Source organism: Ochotona princeps, chromosome 14, assembly GCF_030435755.1.
Source record: "Ochotona princeps isolate mOchPri1 chromosome 14, mOchPri1.hap1, whole genome shotgun sequence".
NCBI lineage: Eukaryota > Metazoa > Chordata > Mammalia > Lagomorpha > Ochotonidae > Ochotona > Ochotona princeps.
Window position 1 is genome coordinate 251,650 of NC_080845.1, and position 22,671 is coordinate 274,320.

The 22,671-nt window shown below is 61.5% G+C and overlaps 1 protein-coding gene across 2 annotated transcripts in view; it reads right to left on the reverse strand.

Moving 5' to 3' along the window:
* The window catches only part of CAMSAP1 (calmodulin regulated spectrin associated protein 1), a 48,018-nt gene extending 25,347 nt beyond the window's left edge, over positions 1-22,671 (reverse strand). The window contains exons 1-4 of one of the 2 annotated variants that reach the window (XM_058672420.1): positions 22,298-22,671; positions 3,330-3,592; positions 2,857-3,018; positions 2,627-2,707 (exon numbers count right to left, since the gene is read on the reverse strand). In XM_058672420.1, coding sequence (XP_058528403.1) covers positions 2,627-2,707; positions 2,857-3,018; positions 3,330-3,592; positions 22,298-22,451 — 660 coding nt within the window. In that variant the 5' untranslated portion in view covers positions 22,452-22,671. The remainder of the gene's footprint in view (positions 1-2,626; positions 2,708-2,856; positions 3,019-3,329; positions 3,593-22,297) is intronic. The other variant, XM_058672419.1, reaches the window with a different exon arrangement.

Sequence of the window (22,671 nt, forward strand, 5' to 3'; positions counted from 1 at the left end):
CACAAGAAGCTGGTGAGGAACAAGTTGAGCAGTGCCCAGCCTCGTGTCCGGCGCGCCCGGGTCACGGGCACCTTCACAGCCTCGTGTCCGGCACACCCGGGTCACGGGCACCTTCCCGGAATTATCAGCACTAACCTGAGACCTCAAGCAAAACACATGGACTGGCCAAGGTTCCCGTCACACAACCATCAGCCACCCCAGCAACTGCAGGAGCGCCCAGAGGGCGGAGCCAGGCAAGGTGCGCCCTCCGCCTCGCAGGAGTGCAGCAACTGCTTCCACACGCAGGGAGCCGCGTGCAAGGGTCCCGAGCACCACCAAGGCCTGCCACTCGCCCACGAACACGCTCCCCGGTGTCCACCTCCCGGTCTGCTGGACTGCTTCGCCGAGGAAGTTTTAAAATAAGGCACCTCCCTGAGCCACGTGTCCTCAGAGGAGGGAGCCAGCGGCACGGCGTAACTCCGGGCCTGAGGGATACAGCCAGGCCTGACTCAGAGAAACGGCCACAGTCCAGAACCCCAGACTGTTAGTATGGGACAGTGTAGAGTGTTTAACATAACCGTTTCTAACACAGTCTTTCACACTTAGCAATGAGGCATTGTATCAATAAAATGCTACCACGCTTTAACTTCTATCTCGGCACCCAGGGCACATGTGACAACACGTGACCAGCCTCAGACTGTACTACACGTGCAAAGTTCAGAGGTTCCAGCATGCAGTGCGGCAGGGCATGCACCAGGCCAGGCTTCTGGAAGAGTGGGCACGGGGCAGGGACAGGGCCATGCAGGGAAGGAAATGGCGATTTCATTACACACACATCCCACACGCTCGCTGATGAAGTGCCTTGCCAATCACTGCCAAGCACTACGGTGAAGCCTCCGGCCTGGCCAGCTTCGCCAGGAGCTGTCCCTGAGCTGCAGCAGGACCCCCCGACCCTGTCCTTCCAGGTCACGGCTGCCTGACACCCCGCAATCCCAGCAGCACGGACGCCCGCGGGCGGTCACCAACTCACTCGCAGAAACTATACTGCTGAGCCCTCCTGCCGGGGTGCGACCGAGACACGCACGCCCAGCAGCAGCGCCCTCTTCGTCCTCCTCACACATCTCCACCAAAGACAAGCAAAGGAGCACTCAGCTGTGCAGCTCTGCCACTGCCCAGGGCACCAGGGACACGTACAAAGCCACCTGCAGGATGCCCTGGGTCTGCAGGCATCCCTAGGCTTGACTGCCAGGACAAACCACCAGCTAGAATCCAAGCACCAACCGTGCGCCATCTCCGCCCGCCCTCTCCTCTCCACAAGGACCGAGGCTGCAGGAACAGGGGACAGAGGGAGCCAAGGACCTGGGGACACAGGTGGCGGAGTCTCCTGGGCAGTCTGCCGGCACCCCCGGGGTGTCACCCTCACACCACACAGTCCAGTTCACGGCTACTGAGAATGCCGGGTTCGAAACCACGGCCGGGCAAGCAGGGCACATGCAGCCCTTTTGGAGGAGGACTTCACAGCAGTCCTTTGGGAGAACTTTGACCCTGGCCACACATCACAAGCAGCACGGCTCCCACGAGAGCAGGTGCAGCGACGAGCACACGGACGGATGCAACGATAACCACAGTCTTGGGTGCGAGCAATTTTAATGGAAGCGAATGATGGCAAACGGATGGCTCTGCAGATGGCGGCTGGTGGCTCAGGGTCACTTACGGGCACCAACTTCCAGTACCACTTGGAGGGAGACTGCCCACGAAGCAGGGAGGAAGCGGAGAGGAGTGTCAGGGGGCAGGTGCCCGTGGGCAGGCCCAACACATGCTCACGCGGCAGAGGCATGGTGGCCTCTGGGAAGCAAATCCCAGGTGCTGTGACCTTGGCGGGTCGGACAGTGAGAGATGACCCTGAAGGTTGCAGGTCACCTCCCCAGGACGGTCCTTGGCAGAAGCAGAGGACACAGGGGCTGTGGGGGGAGCCGCGTCCTGGAGGCAGCGTGTCTGCTCTGGCTCTGGGGGGCTTCATCTATGCTGTCCCGCATGCCCACCAGGGCCTGGGCGGGAGGCATGGGGCCCAACAGCCTGGTAAGTAGGCAGGCAGAGGGCCTGGGCTGCTGCCCACTGGCCAGTGCGTGGTGACCATGGAGACAAGCAGGGATGGGGGCACCGGCCCTCTAGCAGCAAGCCTGCAAGGCAGCCAGGGTGCACCTGCTTGCACGTGGGGACTGAGCAGCTGTAGGGATGTCCGGGCTGGACAACGGACAGGAGCGCGGGGACAGGGCAGGCCAACAGCGGCGGAGTGGGTGCCGCAGCCCGCCCCTCTGGGATCCCACTCAGGCCGCAGGCTCTGCGGACCCCAGCCAGGCTGCGCAGGAGGGGGCTGAAGAGGGTGCCTGCGCCACAGGCCATGTCCTCCGTCCCAGCTCCCCCATCCTGCGGGCTGCACACAGCGCCCCAGGAAGGAGGGGCACAGGTTGCTGGGAGACCCCTCCCCAAGGCAGCAAGTGGATCTCAGCACTGCCTGCTCTCTGATGAATTAAAGAGGCAAGCAGTGGCTACTGACGGAAACCTCTGGAACTGGGAGCCCCTTCTACTGAGCCCCACACCGACTCTGCACGCTGCGAGCAAGCTACACGTCAAATGAGCCTTTTACCTTCTGATGAGCCGGGCTCTCCAGCAGCTGCTGCTTCAATTTAACTTCTTTCTCTGTTATTTCTCTCATTTTAAGATTCACCTAAACAGAAGAAAAAGCATTAAAAAGGCACTTGTGTTCCCACACAGGGATCCCCCCAGGCTCGGTGAGACACCCCCGGTGTGGCGCGGGACAGCGCCCCTCACCTCCCGGCCGTGCGGCCAGGCCCGGCTGCAGCCGGCACAGCTCACCTTGTTGACCCAGAACACCATGGCGTCCTCCAGGTCGTAGGGCAGCTCCTGCGACGCGCTGAACGTGGAGAAGCGCTTGACGCTGGCCACCACCTTCTCAATGCTGATCATCTCCACGGTGTAGGCCATCATGAGGGCGTCCACCATCGCCATGTGGGCACTCTGGGGACAGAGCAGCAGCTCGACGCCCAGGCCACAATGCAGGGCTCGCACATGAGTCTTCCTCCCTCGCCTGGGCCCTGGGGAGTCACTCACTGCGGGGACCACCCTTCACCCACACACCACCACCTGGCGGCTCGGACCTGCGGCCCCGACAGGATAAGACGGGCGCTCAGAGCACACACACCATAACGCAGCCCCTCGGCTGCCTGGACAGCACACACCTGGGCCTGTGCTCTGCCCTCACCACCCACGTTGAGAACACGCTCTTTGGACACACCCCAGCCTCCCCCAGGCGCTGCACACTGTCTCACCATCTTGATGGGGGCACGGCTGAGGTCCGGCTCCGTCACAGGGGTGTCGTCACCCTCCATCACATAGATCCCTTTCCTGGAGAGGGCCTGGATGACAGCCTGGTGGCCCTGCAAGGCGGCTGCCTGGTCCCCCGTGAGGATGAGGCCGCACACACGGCAGTACAGCTCGCTGGACAGCAGCAGCTTCGTGACGGGCGGCTTGATGTGCTCCTGCTCGTACTGGTCCACGTAGAACGGGTCCCGGAGGTCCTCGGGGATGTTATCTAGGAAGACACAGGTCAGGACGTTAGGCTCCGCCCTCAGGGCGCCCCCAGGCCAAGGGTGACCACTACGGCCACGAGGGAGTCCCTCTTCTCCTCCAGCACCGGAGGCAAACGGCTCTCAGGCCAAGCGCGGCGCTGCCAGGCCCCGCACCCCATGACCTCAGCACAGCAAGCGGCGGGCAGGTCCGCAAGGCACCGGGCGAGCCCGGGGGTTGCCGTGGTGACCACATCAGACACACACAACAGCGCCTAATACTGGAACAGTCACACCCTGCAGGGCCGTGTGGGCAGCGAACAAAAGGCAGCTAGGACTACTGAGGACCACTGAGGACTAGTGAGGACTAGTGAGGACTACTGAGGACTAGTGAGGATTAGTGAGGACTAGTGAGGACTACTGAGGACTAGTGAGGACTAGTGAGGACTACTGAGGACTAGTGAGGACTAGTGAGGACTACTGAGGACTACTGAGGATTAGTGAGGACTAGTGAGGACTAGTGAGGACTACTGAGGACTAGTGAGGATTAGTGAGGACTACTGAGGACTAGGGAGGACTAGTGAGGACTAGTGAGGACTACTGAGGATTAGTGAGGACTAGTGAGGACTACTGAGGACTAGTGAGGATTAGTGAGGACTACTGAGGACTAGGGAGGATTAGTGAGGACTACTGAGGACTAGTGAGGATTAGTGAGGACTACTGAGGACTAGTAAGGACTACTGAGGACTAGTGAGGATTAGTGAGGACTACTGAGGACTAGGGAGGACTAGTGAGGACTAGTGAGGACTAGTGAGGATTAGTGAGGACTAGTGAGGACTAGTGAGGACTACTGAGGACTACTGAGGATTAGTGAGGACTAGTGAGGACTAGTGAGGACTAGTGAGGACTACTGAGGACTAGTGAGGATTAGTGAGGACTACTGAGGACTAGGGAGGACTAGTGAGGACTAGTGAGGACTACTGAGGATTAGTGAGGATTAGTGAGGACTAGTGAGGACTAGTGAGGACTAGTGAGGACTACTGAGGACTAGTGAGGATTAGTGAGGACTACTGAGGACTAGGGAGGATTAGTGAGGACTAGTGAGGACTAGTGAGGACTAGTAAGGACTACTGAGGACTAGTGAGGATTAGTGAGGACTACTGAGGACTAGTGAGAACTAGTGAGGACTAGTGAGGACCACTGAGGACTAGTGAGGACCACTGAGGACTAGTGAGGATTAGTGAGGACTACTGAGGACTAGTGAGGATTAGTGAGGACTACTGAGGACTAGGGAGGATTAGTGAGGACTACTGAGGACTAGTGAGGATTAGTGAGGACTACTGAGGACTAGTAAGGACTACTGAGGACTAGTGAGGATTAGTGAGGACTACTGAGGACTAGTGAGGACTAGTGAGGACTAGTGAGGACCACTGAGGACTAGTGAGGATTAGTGAGGACTACTGAGGACTAGGGAGGACTAGTGAGGACTAGTGAGGACTAGTGAGGACTAGTGAGGATTAGTGAGGACTACTGAGGACTAGTGAGGACTAGTGAGGATTAGTGAGGACTACTGAGGACTAGGGAGGACTAGTGAGGACTAGTGAGGACTACTGAGGACTAGTGAGGACCAAGCCTGCAGAGGCAGAACCTCAGCCTGGGAGGAGGCCAGGGCATCCTCTCTGCGAGAACAAAATCTGAGGTGACAACAAAGACCCGGTGGCCCGACCCAGACCTGCTGCTGTAACCATGGCGACGACAGAGCCGCCACAGCAGGCAGGAACGGACCCCAAGCGCACACAGCGGCTCCCAGCGGGCTTGGTGCACCCCGGCAGCAGGGGGCCAAGTGCCGGCACCGTCCGCCCTTCAAAGGACACACGCTCCCCACTGTTCCTCAGGCTTGACAGGCAGGCAGGGGCGGCCCCACAGGAGAGGGGCGGGGCACAGCAGCCAACCCCAGCTCCTTCCTTCACCAGGGAAGACCCCACAAATGGGTGTGCTGGATGGCTCCCAGCGGGGGCCTCTTCCCCAGCCAAATGCTTCAAGGTGCTCTCCGCTGAGGGGACGAGCTGGCCACTAGTCTGAGTGTGGCTGGACGAGGGGAGTGATGTGGCGGCGCCCTCACCACGGCCTGGGCCTGGGTGCCTGAGCTGCTCTTGGGAGAAGCCCATCAGCCCCTCCGCACACCCAGCAATGCCCCAGACCGCCCAGCAGGGGCTCCAGGGCGAGTGCAGCTGGGGCTCTCAGCCCTCGCCCGTGATGCCTGCCTGCTCTGCCAGTGGCCTTTTCCTCACACCGCGGGCATGCCCACACAAAGACAAGGACCCCAGAGCAGAAGGCCCCTGACAACACCCCAAGAACAGACATGGACACGCCCAGGGAAGCCCTCACGCCACCAAGCCCCTCGGCCCCTGTCTAGGCAGGGCGCCCTGCCCATGCCTGCACCTCCTCTCCCTGTCTCCCAAGGACCGCTTGCTCTGGGTCACCTCAGTCCTGTCATCTTGCCACACCCCAGCACTCAGTCCCTAACAGGCACTGCAGGACACTGGGCACCGCCTCCCATTCCTTAGTCAGCAGGGAGCAGAGCCGTAGAAGAGCTCTGCTTCCTCGGGCAGGCAGTGGCCTCCGAGCAGGGAACAGGAGACAAGGGAGCCCTGCTCAGAGACGAGGCGCCCAGGTGATGCAGTGAGGGGTCCCATCGGCTCCTCGCGGACTGCACCCCGCCCCGCCCGCGCTCCACAGCAGCCTCCGGGGAAGAACAGCAGGTGCCCTTCTGGGCCCGCCCCACGGGAACCTCCCCCACCAGGCCAAGCCGCCCTGCCATTCAGCGCAGGCTCCTCTCCAGGGGCAGGCGCCAGTGAGGACCTGTGCGGACAAGGCTGCCAGGCGCCCAGGTCGGCGGTGCTGCCAGGCCCCTCGCGAGCGCCCGGCTCACCACTGCCCAAAGAGAAACGCCTTCCGTGGTGGCCCACGTGAAATAACCAACAGAAAATGATTTACATAATCCATTATTTTGAATTAAGGGTTTTTAAAATGTATTCATATTTTACTTTGAAAAAGTTACAAGGAGGGAGAGAGAGGTCTGTCCACTGGTTCACTCCCCAAACAGCCCAAGAGTCAGCCCGGAGTCAGGCACCGCACCCTGGTCTCCACCGCGCGGACCTCGCCCGAATCCCCGGCACGCCCCCAGGGAGCTTGCACCAGAGATGGAGTGGCCAGGACTCGCGAGGCAGTCCGACAGGGCCTGCGGGCTCACAGGCGGCAGCTTAATGCCAGCTGCCGCCACGCTGCCTCCCAGCCCAGGGCTCTAAGAACAGACAAGAGACAGGCAAGCTGTGTACGAGTTACGTGCTGTGCCACCAACCGGTAAGACGAATGACTCCAATTCCTTTTCTTTTTTTTAAAAGATTTATTTATTATTATTGGAAAGCCGGATATACAGAGAGAAGGAGAGACAGAGAGGAAGATCTTCCATCCGATGATTCACTCCCCAAGTGAGCCACAACGGCCGGTGCTGTGCCGATCCGAAGCCAGGAACCTGGAACCTCCCCCAGGTCTCCCACGCGGGTGCAGGGTCCCATAAGCTTTGGGCCGTCCTCAACTGCTTTCCCAGGCCACAAGCAGGGAGCTGGATGGGAAGTGGAGCTGCCGGGGTTAGAACCGGCGCCCATATGGGATCCCGGGGCGTTCAAGGCGAGGACTTTAGCCGCTAGGCCACGCCGCCGGGCCTCCAATTCCTTTTCAATCAGCAAGGACTGAGCCCCCATGTGAGCTAGAAAACACAAAAATGCCAAGGGGCCCGGCACGGTAGCCTAGCGGCCAAAGTCCTCACTTTGAATATGCTGGGATCCCATATGGGCACTGGTTCTAATCCCAGCAGCCCCACTTCCCATCCAGCTCCCTGCTTGTGGCCTGGGAAAGCAGTCGAGGACTTCCCAAAACCTTGGGACCCTGTACCTGCATGGGAGACCCGGAAGAGCTCCTGGCTCCTGGCTTCAGATTGGCTCAGCTGCAGCCATTGCAGCCACTTGGAGAGTGAATCAACAGACAGAAGATCTTCCTCTGTCTCTACTCCTCTCTGTATATCTGACTTTGCAATAAAAATAAATAAAATCTTTTTTTAAAAAATTGCCCAGGAGGAGGTGTGAGGAAGTCAGGATGCTGGGCAGAGTCTGTCCTGGGAACAAGCAGAGCAGAGAGGGCCAGCTGGGCACAGGGGCTCAGGCCAGCACTGTGGGGGGCAGTCAGGATGCTGGGCAGAGTCTGCCCTGGGGAACCAAGCACAGCACAGAGGGGGCCCCAGCTGGGCACAGGGGCTCAGGCCAGCACAGAGGGGCGCAGTCTGAGAGGCAGATGGGGGCATGGACCCAAGGAAGAGTGGCAGGGTTACTGGCAGCTCAGGGGCACGAGGGAGGCAAACGGGCTCTTCAACTCACTCACCGGACAGGCTGGTGCCGAGCAGCCGCGGCATGCCCAGATGGGGTGGGGCGTAGCGCTCCCAGCAGGCCAGGCAGGGAGGCACGGACACAGGGCAGATGGGCCCAGGCAGGCTCGAGCAGAGCAGTTGAAGGACAAGCAGGTGCTGCCCTGCCCTCGCCCAGCGGGGACACGCCTGGGTGCTGGGGGCTGCTGCAGGCCCCGCCCGGGAGGTGTGGGCGTCAGGCCAGGCTAACAGCAAGCTTCTCACTCTGCCAGCTGGGCGGAGCAGCACGTCCTACCACACCCGGGTGCAGGCGCCCCGTGCGGGATGGTCAGGGAGGAGGATGCGACTTCCCTGAGCTGCCCATGGGAGCCCAGCGAAGCCTTCCACTTGGGCACACAGAAGGCTATGGAGACATGCATGTACAGCCTAAAGCAGCTCACACTGTGGCACAGCCGGCTAAGCTTCCATCTGCAGCACCGACATCCCATGTGGGCACCAGTTCAAGCTGCCCTACTTCTACTCCAGCTCCCCGAAACATGCCTGGGAAAGCAGCAAAGAATGGCCCAAGACAGACCTCTGCACCAATGTGGGAGACCCGGAAGTCCTGGTTCCCGGCTTCATCCTGGCCCAGCCCTGGCCATTGCGGCCATTTGGGGAGTGAACCAGGGGGTGGACACCCTCTCTCTGAGGAGCCCCAGGGCATGGGGCATGGGGCTCTGATAAACAAAGTGGAAATCGGCAAAGGGACCGGCAAAGGGGCAAGCGCCAGACACGGTGCTGCCCACATCAGCGAAAGGGGAGGAGGCTCAGGGAGACAAGGGTGCCCCCTGCCTGCCCACGGCCCCTGGAGCCGCTCCCCTGGCGAGCCAGGTGCACCTGTAGGAAGGCCATCGCACCACTAAACCGCCTGCTCGGAGACGGCCAACAGATCCCCGAGTCGCACCTCAGAAGACCCCAAGTGTCTAACTCACAACTGCAATTACTGCACAAAAGCATGAGAAACAGGAGGCCGCAGCCCCCCAGAAATCAGCAGACCCCACACCCGCACTGGAGCTGTCGGAACAGCTTCACTACCATTTTTTAAAATCATTTATTCTCAGGTCAGCCCAATGGGTTAACTGGCTAATCCTTTACCCACAAGCATTCTATATGGGCACTGGTTCATGTCCCGGCTGCTCCACTTCCCGTCCAGCTCCCTGCTGTGGCCTGGGAGAGCAGTGGAGGACGGCCCAAAGCCTAGGGACCCTGTGCCCATGTGGGAGACTCAGAAGAGGCTCCTGGCTTCAGCTCAGCTCAGCTCTGGCCAGCACAGCCATTTGGGGAGCAAATCAGTGGACGGAAGACCTTCTCTTTCTCCTTCTCTCTATAAATCTGCCTTTCCAATAAAAATAAGTAAATGTATTTATTTTTACTGGAAAAGTAGATTTATAGAAGTATCTTCCCTCCGATGGGTCACTCTCCAAATGGCCACAACAGACGGAACTAAGCCGACCTGAAGCCAGGAGCCCGGGGACCCAAACCTGGGCCGTCTCCAGTGCTTCCCAGGCCACGAGCAGGAGCTGGAACAGAAATGGAGCAGCTAGACTCGAACCAACATCCATATGAGATCTGGCACCACGGGGGACTTCGCCTACCCCACCATGGCAGCCGCCTGCTTCCTCAGCACTTACCTGGCTGCTGCACGCTGCGCCCAGAACACGGAGCAGACACTTCAGAATGAGGGGACCAAAGGCAGACCAGATGCAGCCAGCCACTAGGCGCAGAGCCCCGTGTGGGGGACACAGATCCGACAGCTGTTGCCAGGGCCCTCTTCACCTCCCTGTGTAGGAGGGGGGTCACACGCAGGGACGGGAGCTTTCACGAGGGCCAAGGTCACATCCTGGGAAGTTGACAAGCAGGAACAGCCTGCACAGCTAGAGTCTTCGCAGGCAAGACGACCCGTCCCAAGCTTACCTGGACGGAGCCACCTGCCGTGCCCCCACCCCGCAAGCGTCACCACCCAGGGCCTGTCTGGACCCGCGCGCCATCAGAGGAGCCACTAGTGTGACCAAGCAGCCAGGGGCGAGGGGCCAGGAAGTGAGCCAATACCATGGAAGGCCCCTTAAGGCCCTAGACACCTCGATACATGACCCAGAGCAAGGGGGGAGGCCCACCGCTGTTCCCAGACAAGTGCAGGCGGAGACAACAACACCACCATCCCTGCCAAGGCCTCCCAGTGCAGGGCAGCCAACAGCGCGAGAGACCTGCGCAGCCCGCCCCCTTCCGCGCCGGGCACTCTGGACAGGCCGGAGCACTGACCTAAGACCCCAGGTGGGCAGCAGCAGGCAGGGCGTGAAGCCTGCGGATGCGACACATGCAAGGGGCCCCCACCACCACACGGGGCAGGCACAGCCAGCCAGAGCCAGGAGCAACTGCCCCGCTGGTCAGTCTCCAGCTGCAGCCTGCACAGCCTGGACAACGTGAACGCAGGGTGGGACAGCCTGGGGACAGCAGGAGGACAGCCTGGAAACAGCAGTGGGACACCCTGGGGATAGCAGGGGGACAGCAGGGGGACACCCTGGGGATAGCAGGGGGACAGCAGTGGGACAGCCTGGGCCAGCCTGGGGCCAGCAGTGGGACAGCCTGGAAACAGCATTGGGACACCCTGGGGATAGCAGGGGGACAGCAGGGGGACAGCAGTGGGCCAGCCTGGGCCAGCCGTGGGACAGCCTGGAAACAGCATTGGGACAGCCTGGAAACAGCACTGGGACACCCTGGGGACAGCAGGGGGACACCCTGGGGATAGCAGGGGGACAGCAGGGGGACACCCTGGGGACAGCAGTGGGACAGCCTGGGGCCAGCAGTGGGCCAGCCTGGGGCCAGCCTGGGGACAGCAGGGTGACAGCCTAGGGACAGCAGTGGGACAGCAGGGGGACAGCCTGGGGCCAGCAGGGGCCAGCAGTGGGACAGCAGGGGCACAGCTTGGACCCAGGCACGAGTGCAGCACACATGGCCCAGGCGCTGAGCTGAGCCTGCACCCATGGCCCGTCAACTGGACAGTCCACACTTCCAAACGAGCTCAGCGAGGGCCGCAGAGCAGTCACATGGGTGGTCCAAGCCCTAAGCCATCAGAAAATGGGGCCCATGGAGGCCCACAGCCCAGACACTGGGCACCGCACCTTCGGAGAGGCCATGGTGACCGAGCCCACGGGGTCATCACTGAGCACAGAGGACAATAGGAGCTGTGAACACATCGGGCCCAAACTAAGCACGGCTCAAGCTGTGGACTTCAACACACCCTCAAAGCAGAGAAATCGGGGACTGAGGAGGGCACTCTAGGGACGAGGCGACAGGCCAAAGGGACAACCCAACACTGTCCACAGCTGGAACAGGACTCCAAACTCCAGCCAGAGAAACTGGCCAGGGGACCCAGCCTCAGCCACACAGGGCTCAAGAAAGCGACAGCAGAAATGCAGAAAACAGCAAAGTGCAACAACTAAAAGAAAAATCCAGCGGGCACACGCTGACCTGGGCTATTCTGCCACCATCACTGCCAGCCTGCAGCCCACAGCCAAGGCTGAGAACATGTGAGAATGGGGCCACTGAGGGCTTGCCTGATGTATCTAAAATGATTTCTGAGGTAACAGGAAGCTGTGATGGGGCAGGATTGGATGGGGGATCCAGAGGGCCTCCCTGGGCAGGCCAGGCCACCCAGACACACGCAGAGGCAGAGCAGGGCACTGGCCTGGTGAGGACCCTGGAGGGTCTCCCCAGCAATGACCGCAGCCACGGATAAGCACAAGGACCAGGGCTGGGCTGGGCCTGGGGGAGTTCTTTGGGGCCTACCCCAGTAGGCCACAGTCCTGCTGTCACACATGAGACCTGGGGCTAAGAGCTAAGGGCAGGCACCGTCCTGCTGGCACCCAAGATCCGGGGTGGGAGCAGGTCTGAAAGGGCTCCTCAGAAGTCACACCAACCAGGCCGCAACAGCCACCTGTGCCACGAGAGCCAGGCCTGGGGGTGGGAGAGCTGAGCGGTTCAACGCTGCAGCTCCCCGCAGTGCAACTGAGAGTCAGCATTGGGGGCAGGCGCCCTCCACAGCCAGGGCTGGTGCAGGGGGCTGCTGGGTGGGCTGCTCCAGCCAGCACACACAGCCAGCTCACAGGGCCTCCCAGTGGGGTCTCCTGGGGGCCCTCCGCTCACCCCCCGACTTTAGGGGGCTGCTGGGCGGGCTGCTCCAGCCAGCACACACAGAGCCAGCTCACAGGGCCTCCCAGTGGGGTCTCTTGGGGGCCCCCGCTCACTCCCCAATCTCAGGAAAAGCACAGAGGCACACACTCTGACCCTGGAGCCCATGTTGCAGGACCGGGCCACCGCAGGGCCGACTCCCCTGCAACGATACAGAGCCTACCAGATGCACAGTTGGCCACCTCGGCCAACAGGAACCTCTGCGTCCCTCCCTCTTCAGAGGGTGGCAAGGGGAAGGGGGAACGACACTCCAGGCCGTGCCCTGCAACAGGCACCGAGGGCAGCGGACGGCCAGCAGGCCTCAGACAGAATTCCTCACCTCTGGTGTAAGAGAGCCAACAACTCCTCAGAGCAACCAAGACCACTCGAGCAACACCCTCGAACGTTCTCCCGCTCATGGCAGCAGCCAAGGCGACAGCAGTGACGGAAGACCCTTGCCTTCTGTGTAAAAAGGCACCTTTCAAACAAAGCAAATCTTTTAAAAAAGAAAAATTATCCTTAAAATTATCCTAAATGCTTCTTTATGACTGTAATGATAGAGCCTCAAAACACATGAGAAAAGTGGATAAAGCTAAAAAGAGATAGAGAAACCTACATGTACCTCAGGCCACAATGACCCAGTATCGGCAACCACCACAACGATGGAAAGATCACCAAAAACTACCAACAGGACTCACACAGGACCCAACTCACACACACACACACACACACACACACACACACACACCCAGACACGGGATCTCACACACACACACACACACACACACCCAGACATGGGATCTCACACACACACACACACACCCAGACACGGGATCACACACACACACACACACACACACACACACATACACACACACACCCAGACACGGGATCTCACACACACACACAACACCCAGACACGGGATCTCACACACACACACACCCAGACACGGGATCTCACACACACACACCACGGGATCTCACACACACACAACACCCAGACACGGGATCTCACAAACAACATGGGATCTCACACACACAACATACACAACACCCAGACACGGGATCTCTCACACACACAACATACACAACACCCAGACACAGGATCTCACACACACACAACATACACAACACCCAGACACGGGATCTCACACACACACACACACACACACACACACACGATCTGGCTGACAGAACAACATTCCACTTACTAACATACACTGTTAATATATGCCGATGAAACATTGACCAAAATAGATCACATCCTAGGCCGTGCAGCAAACTTTAGCAAGCACAGAAGGGCACAGAGCCACATGGGCCGCAAGAGGCCCTAAAGTCACTGCATTTAGGGCTGCCAAGGCGGCCACAGGCGGACTCCAAATTCAATAAATCCACAGCAACTTAACCTGATCACCTGCCTGGACCACACAGATGTTATAAATACCCAAACGGCCCCTGGCAGCAAAAAACATTCCCATGCTGCAAAGAACCACACTAACATACCGGCTAAGGCCACAGGAGCAGCCCCGTGAACACTGGAGGCTATTCCATTAAATAATGCGGGGTGCGACAGTGCAGAGATTGGTTTTCCCTCATGGTGAGGTCAGGAGACGGGGCTTCTGGGACATGATCGGCTCACGGGAGCTCTGTCCTCAAGATGGGGTGACGGAGGTGTCAGACACTCGGAGGCTCCCGTCTAGTCCCCGGCCACATGGACACGGGAGAGGCAGGGAGAGGCTGCTGCTTCCAGCCCTGCCATGGGTCAGCCAAGGGCACAGCCCACTAAGCCACTGTCTGCAGCACCAGCAGCCCGCACAGTGGCTGCCCCAGTTCCAATCCAACTCTCAGCTGACGCACCTGGGTAACAGCAGAGCTGGTCTCGGCGCTAGCGACCCCGCCACTGAGGCGGGAGAGCCCGATGACGTCTTGGCGTCCGCCTGGCGCAGCCCAGGCCACCGTGGCCATCTGGGGAGTGACCCAGCAGAGGGCGTAGCTCGGTCTCTCCCTCTCTCCATCTGTCACCCTAACCTTTCCAAGGGACACACCAATCTCCCCCAACAGGAGACTCACCCTTCACATCCTCCTGTCACGGCAGCCCACAGCGGAAGTACCAAAGACAGTCTTTTTTTTTAAACACCTTTATTTGCTTTAAAAACATAAGACTTCTTGTATAATAAAGCATAAGCATGTTTCATCTACAAAGTCAGAATATCTTCCTCATGGGAGACATTCTTTTAAATGCTCAACAGCCAATGCCAAGGACAGTGAGCCTGGCTGCTGCCTGCATCCCTATGTGGGTGCTGGTTCAAGTCCCGGCCGTTCAACTTCCAGGCCCACTCCCTGCAATGGTGCCTGGGAAGGTAGCAGATGGGCCATGTCCTAGGGCCCCTGCACCCACAGAGGAGATCCAGAGGCTGCTCCGGGCTCCTGGCTTCAGCTGTTGTAGCCATCTGGGGAGGGAACCTGTGGGTGGAATATCTTGCTCTGACTCCACCTTTCAAATACAGAATAAATGTAACTTTTCAAAAATACAACATACCAACATACACAGGACCCAACTGAGAAGATCTAGAGCAGGAAAGAGAAAAACACCCAGCCCAGCGAGGTAAGCGGGCTCAGAGCAGGTTCATGGCAGGGCAGGGGCGGGAGGGCAGGGCAGGGGTGGCAGGGCAGGGTGGGAGGGCAGGGGCGGGAGGGCAGGAGGGCAGGGGCGGGAGGGCAGGGGCAGGGTGGCAGGGCATGGTGGGAGGGCAGGGGCGGGAGGGCAGGGATGGGGCGGGAGGGCAGGGGCAGGGTGGCAGGGCAGGGAGGGAGGGCAGGGCAGGGGTGGCAGGGCAGGGGCGGGAGGGCAGGGCGGGGTGGCAGGGCAGGGGCGGGAGGGCAGGGGCAGGAGGACAGGGCAGGGTGGGAGGGCGGGAGGGCAGGGGCGGGAGGGCAGGGCAGGGGTGGCAGGGAGGGCAGGGTGGCAGGGCAGGGGCGGGAGGGCAGGGCAGGGACGGGAGGGCAGGGGCGGGAGGGCAGGGGCGGGAGGGCAGGGGCAGGGTGGCAGGGCATGGTGGGAGGGCAGGGGCGGGAGGGCAGGGATGGGGCGGGAGGGCAGGGGCAGGGTGGCAGGGCAGGGAGGGAGGGCAGGGCAGGGGTGGCAGGGCAGGGGCGGGAGGGCAGGGCGGGGTGGCAGGGCAGGGGCGGGAGGGCAGGGCGGGGTGGCAGGGCAGGGGCGGGAGGGCAGGGGTGGCAGGGCAGGGGCGGGAGGGCAGGGGCAGGAGGACAGGGCAGGGTGGGAGGGCAGGAGGGCAGGGCGGGAGGGCAGGGCGGGAGGGCAGTGACTGGCAGGCAGGAACTCCAGCCAGGGCTCCCAGCTCTCTTCACTGGTGTCCCCGGATGGGGTGCGTTCTCGCAGGGCCAGGGCCCTGCAGCCAGGCCTCTACCAGGACGTGCCTTCCGACCACAGAAGCCCCCTTGCCTTCTGTGACTCTTTGAAAAGCCCTCAGATGCACATATTTCAAACTCTTTTATACCAAAATAAACTCATCTTAATTCTACTTTCAGTGAGATTTTAAGCTCCTGGCATGGACATGAGTCCCACGGGGGAAGCTGGGCAAACGGCAACCCCCAGTGTCCTGGGCGAGTTCCTGAAACTGCATGTAACACACGGTCAGCCCAGAACGAAACGTGTAGCTTCTTAAAACCAGAGGAAGACCTTGAAAGATACTTGACAGGAAAAGACCCTCACATACCAGCAAGCATGAAAAATGCTCACCACCACTCGGCATGAGAGCTGCCAGCTGAGCCAACGGACCACAGTCTGCCCAGCGGCCACACGACACATGGCACTCATGACCACGGGCACCACCAACGGGACTTCAGGATGACCCTCACACGGCCACCAACGGGACCTCAGGACGACCCTCACACGGCCACCAATGGGACCTCGGGACCCTCACACGGCCACCAACGGGACCTCAGGATGACCCTCACACGGCCACCAATGGGACCTCGGGACCCTCACACGGCCACCAACGGGACCTCAGGACAACCCTCACACGGCCACCAATGGGACCTCGGGACCCTCACACGGCCACCAACGGGACCTCAGGATGACCCTCACACGGCCACCAACGGGACCTCAGGACCCTCACACGGCCACCAACGGGACCTCAGGACCTTCACACGGCCACCAACGGGACCCTCACAAGCACAGAAGGGCACAGAGCCACATGGGCCGCAAGAGGCCCTAAAGTCACTGCACTTAGGGCTGCCAAGGCGGCCACAGGCGGACTCCAAATTCAATAAATCCACAGCAACTTAACCTGATCACCTGATCACACGGCCACCAACGGGACCTCAGGACCCTCACACGGCCACCAACAGGACCTCAGGATGACTCTCACACGGCCACCAACGGGACCTTGGGACCCTCACACGGCCACCAACGGGACCTCAGGACGACCCTCACACGGCCACCACACAGGCCCTCAGGACCCTCACAGCCAAGGAAGCCATGGGCTGGGCCCTGGATGATGGGGAGGCAGGGCTGGAAACCCCCGAGCAGGACTCCATAGGACCCTCGGGAGGGGCACAAATTCCTGACCCGAGTGTGGCCATGGTCACAGTGCACATAGCAGCGAACACACATCAGACTGCACTCCCAAAATACATGTATTATGGGGCCAGCACCATGGCACAGCACGCTAGCTCCCAGCCTGCGGTGCCCGCACCCCACATGGGTTCATGTCCCAGCTGCTCTTCTTCCAAGTCAGCTCCCTGCTGATGGCTTAGGAAGGCAGTGCCGGCTGGGCCAGGTCCCTTGCCCCTGCACCCGTGTGGCCGACCCAGAGCGGATTCCAGGCTCTGGACCTCACACGGCCCAGATTAGGCCATTGTAGCCACTTGAGGAGTGAACCCGCAGGTGGAAGATCTCTGACTCTCCTCTCTCTGTAATTCTTCCAAGCAAAAATAAAGTGAATTTAGACACATACACGTGTGCCCGGTAATGCAGGTGACTCAGAGGCTCGGCACTGGGGGCGCCATCTTCCGCCCCACGCCGGCAACATGGCCACTGCGCTTGTGCGGCACACAGGCTGCACGTGACTGCTGCCCCAGCGCGCCAGCACGCCGGGATCTGTCGGGTGCCGCTGCATTGCAGCACACCCTCGGGTTACAGGCGAGCCCGACACGGTGGCACAAGGACCTGGCCACCAATGGGCACCAAGGAGTACACCATAGCCCTTCAACAGCCAGCTGCCTCTGGAAGCGGTGAACACGGCCCCCAGCAGAGACTTCCCTGAAAATTCCAGACATCTCCTGCCTCCCCAGACACCTTCAGGGGCTCCCAACACCTGATTACCAAAGCTGTCCACGCATTTTAGATCTGGCCCTCCACACCTTCCATCTAATCTCACGTTCTGGAAGCAGCACTGTGGTACAGCGGGTTAAACGCCACTCGCCATGCCAGCATTCCCTACAGGCTCCACTTCTGATGCAGCTCCCAGGCAGCGCACCCAGAGCGAAGCAGCAGACGCAGCCTGAGAGGCACCCCCGCACTCCCCATCGCCCTGGGGCCCTGCTGCGCCAGCGTGTGAAAACACCGAGCACCCCACCCCAAGACGCACACCGCATCACAGAGATCCCAGGGAGGCCCCGAGTCTGGCCCGGCTGGCCTCCAATCGAATCCCCAGACGCCTTCTTCACATGACAGCTTGCCACCACTCCCTGCTCCGGGGGGCATGGGGCCTTGCCCACCTCAGAGCCTGCACCCCACACAGGGACCACTCCCCTCTGGGACATCTGGGCTCGGGCCTCAATCTCGCGCAGCGGGCAGCACTGAGAGACCATGACCCCTCATCGTCCGGCCCTCATGTGCAGCAAGGCAGGGCACAGCATCACACCCTCCGCTTCCTGAGGGGCCAGCCAAGCACCGGGAGGGAAGTGGCAAGGGCTGCGTGTCTCGGCGAGAACTCAGTGTTGACATGCAGCTCTCAGGAGGGACGTGGCCGCGTCCCCAAGCACCGGCTGGACCCCAGGCTCTCCTGTCTCACCAAGAAAACGCCCCCGCACCCATCAGGGAAACCCAAACGAAGCTCCTGGCCTCAGGCCAGACCCGCCGCAGCACCTGCTGCCATGTGGGGAAGAGCCCTCTCCCCCTTTCCCTCCCACTCTGCGTGCATGTCCCTAAACACAGGGCACCAAGGGGTGCTCCAGAGCCACCCCTCGGACCCTCCAGGTCTCCAGCAACGCCCGGGGGACACAAGGCACGGGGCGGCACAATCTGGCCCTCAGTCCAGCCAGAGCTGGCACAGGCTCCTAAGCCAGGAATTACTCTAAGCAAACGTCACGCAACCCAACAACACGGTGCCCCAGACCGCCCCACCGGCCAACGCCATCGGAAGGGACAGAGCGGGAGCCCAGGCCCCGAGCCGTTCTCCAAGCTGAAGCGACTCTGGCAGGAAAACAAGAGGACAGGAAGGCCTCGGCCCCCACCCCGCCACCCGTGACTGTGGGCAGGCAGGCTGCTGGCCGTGGCCCGGCTCTGGCACAGGACGCTGTGGTGAGGTGAGAAGGCTGAACTGTTCCCAAGGACCCAGGGCAGCCCAGCTCCCGGCAACCGTGTCCACACCCCTGCGAGCAGCTAAGCGCCTTCTAGTAACTTCCCTGCTCGAGGTGACCCCTCCCCCAGTGCTGTGTGAACCAACGCTACCGTGCTGAACAGGCACCCCAAACACCCCTAAACTCCCACGTTCAGACGCACCCCAAGATTCTGTGGCGAAGCACTTTCTACTCCTCACAGACAGGCCCCCCAGTGTGCAACTGAGTTATTCCTAAAAACACGAAGATGACCGCCACTAACACACGGGGTGAAGGGAGCTAGAACAAGAGCAGAGGTCCCAGGCAGCGACCAGCCACGACTGCTCCGAGCTGGGACACTGCAGAGGCAAAGCAAGCAGGAAGGCCAGCTTGAGCCCACAGGACACAACAGCGGCCACACAGACCAGCAGGACGGTCCCTCCAAGCCACCAGTCCGGCCACAGGGAGAGAGCCACAGAACCAGCCACAGACCAGCAGGACGGTCCCTCCAAGCCACCAGCACAGCCCGAAGGTGAGAGCCATGGAACCAGCCACAGACCAGCAGGACAGTCCCTCCAAGCCATCAGCCCGGCCACAGGGAGAGCCACAGAATCAGCCACAGACCAGCAGGACGGTCCCTCCAAGCCATCAGCACAGCCCAAGGGTGAGAGCCACGGAACCAGCCACAGACCAGCAGGACAGTCCCTCCAAGCCATCAGCCCGGCCACAGGGAGAGCCACAGAATCAGCCACAGACCAGCAGGACGGTCCCTCCAAGCCATCAGCACAGCCCAAGGGTGAGAGCCACGGAACCAGCCACAGACCAGCAGGACAGTCCCTCCAAGCCACCAGCACCCAAAAGAAAAACTCCAGAAGAGAGATGGGGCAAGGCTGGAGGATAGACTGCCGCCCCAGCCTGTCTCCCCCTAACACTGGCACAGTGAGACAGTCTTTCCTATCTACTGCACTGAGATCCTCCAAATTTGTAAGCTTAAAAATTCCCAATGGGCCCGGTGGCGTGGCCTAGCAACTAAAGTCCTCGCCTTGAAAGCCCTGGGGATCCCATATGGGCGCTGGTTCTAATCCCGGCAGCTCCACTTCCCATCCAGCTCCCTGCTTGTGGCCTGGGAAAGCAGTCGAGGACGGCCCAAAGCTTTGGGACCCTGCACCCACGTGGGAGACCTGGAAGAGGTTCCTGGTCCCGGCATCGGATTGGCGCGTACCGGCCCGTTGCGGCTCACTTGGGGAGTGAAACATCGGACGGAAGATCTTCCTCTCTGTCTCTCCTCCTCTCTGTATATCCGGCTTTCCAATAACAATAAAATCTTAAAAAAATAAATAAATAAAAAATTCCCAAGGGGCGGTGTGATGGCTCAACCAGTAAACCCTCTGCTACAAGTGCAGGATCCCACACGGACGCCCGTTCACGTCCCAGAGGCCCCGCTGCCCGTCCAGCTCCCTGCCTGTGGCCTGGGAAAGCAGTCGAGGACGGCCCAAAGCCTTGGACCCTGCACCCCTGTGGGAGACCTGGAAGAGTTCATGGCTCCTGGTTTCAGATCAGTTCAGCTCCGGCTGTTGCAGCCACTCAGGGAACGAACCAGCAGGTGGAAAATCTTTCTGTCTCTCTTGCCATAAACAAAAATAAATAAATCTAAAAACAAACCAACAACCTCGATTTAAACTGGTTTACAGCTGCCCCCACAGCAGGAAGGTTTCTGCTCCCCACACAGTGAACATGAGCTGGGCATGCGGCCTCAGCCCCCCTCACGCCCAGTGACCAAAGCCCTGCTCTCTGGCCCACGCCGGCCGCTGCAGCGTGAGTCCAGCACTGCTGTAACAAAGGGCCCACCCAGCCCCACCGACCCCACTGAAGGCTTGCTAACGACCCTGGCACGCTGCCTGCCCAGTACCTGCGTCGACCAGCGCTCACCACCACACACCCTAAGACACATCCAGGAGGGGCCGAGAGTGGCCTGTGTCTGACAGCAATATGGAGCCCGGCAACCCGGTAGGACAGCCCCCAGCAGGGCATCACGTAACAGCGGAGGTGGCCACAGGCAGTCAGGAGCTCCCTGGGCGAACAAGGCCAGTCCCAAAGGAAGGCGCAGACACGACGGCACCACGTGACTCCAACACCCGTGGGAAGACACGAGGTAAAACAACAACCAAGACAAGTGCGGCACGTGTCCACACCAGGGTCAGCGGTCACCGTGCCCACGTGACCACACAGCCCAGCGTGCGGGGGCAGGGCACATGTCCACACCAGGGTCAGCGGTCACCGTGCCCACCTGACCACACAGCCCAGCGTGCGGGGGCAGGGCACGTGTCCACACCAGGGTCAGCGGTCACCGTGCCCACCTGACCACACAGCCCAGCGTGCAGGGGCAGGGCACGTGTCCACACCAGAGTCAGTGGTCACTGTGTCCAGACCTGAGGTCAGTGGTCACTTCTCAGGTCCACCAGGAAGCAAAGTGCTGAGAAGTCTCCGAGGACCAGCGGCCCCGCCTAAGCCCAGGCTGGACGCGCACACTGAGCCCTGCCCGCTCCTACGGCGTGCCTGTCCTCACGCCTGCCCAGCCTGGAGTGCCCTGGCCGGCCTCCTCCTGCCACAGGGCTCTCTCTTCGCTTCAGTCTTGCTCTGGGGACTCTACTGTTCTCACCAGAATAAAAGCAATTGTTCTAGAAGGACTGCCCGACGGCTAACTCTTCCCACCTGGAGGGGGTGCCGCCCCAGGGTCACCCTGCTGGTGCCCAGCTCCCCAGCGCTCTGAGCCGTGGCCAAAGCGGGATGGGGTCAGAGCCCACGCCCGGAGTGGCTGCCTGCAGGGGTCCCCCAGCTGACCCACTGTCCGGGCCCGCTCACAGCATCCCGGCTGGACCACTCCCGGCCGCCTCCACACTACAAAATGCACCTGGGGAGCGAAGGCCCACCAAGACGCCCCTCCGCCGGCCCCCAGCCCCTGCATCCCTGCCTCACGGTCCCCTGCCCCACTCCTCACCATCACTCCCGGACCACAGCCAGAGTCCCACATCTGCCCGCTGCCTGCCCCGATTTCCCAACCCCACAGCCCCCGGCCCAACAACCGCCGGCTGCCAGCCCCACAGCACCAAAGCACCGCACAGTCCCACAGTCCCACAGCCCCCGACCCCACAGTCCCGCACAGCCCCCGGCCCCACAGCCCCGACCCCTCAGTCCCGCACAGCCCCCAGCCCCGCACAGCCCCGACCCCACAGCCCCAGCCCAGCACAGCCCTCGGCCCCACAACCCCCGGCCCCACAGCCCGGCACAGCCCCGACCCCACAGTCCCGCACGGCCCCCGGCCCCACACAGCCCCCGACCCCGCACAGCCCCGACCCCACAGCCCCAGCCCCGCACAGCCCCGACCCCACAGCCCCAGCCCAGCACAGCCCTCGGCCCCACAACCCCCGGCCCCACAGCCCGGCACAGCCCCGACCCCACAGTCCCGCACGGCCCCCGGCCCCACAGTCCCGCACAGCCCCCGACCCGCACAGCCCCCGACCCCGCACAGCCCCCGACCCACCTAGGCCATAAGCCTTAGCGCAGATCCACTGCAGGTTGGCGGCGATCTTGGCCCGCGCCGAGTCGTAGCGGTCCAGGGGCACCAGGTCCGCGGCGTCCGGCGGAACCTCCATCCTCCTGCAGCCCTCGGCCGGGCGGCCGCAAGCGTCCACCATCCGCACACAAAGGGCAGCGCCGGCCCGGCCCGGCCGCAACAAAGGCGCCGCCGCCCCGCAGCGGGCCCGACGAGCCGCGCCGCCCGCCGCCGGGAGCCGGGAGCGGGAGGGCGGCCCGGCCGAGCCTCCCTCACAGCCGCATGCCGCGACGCCGGGCCGGGAGAGCAGGGCGGGCGCAGGACGCGGCCCGGGGAGCGGGGGCCGGGGCGGGCGGGCCGGG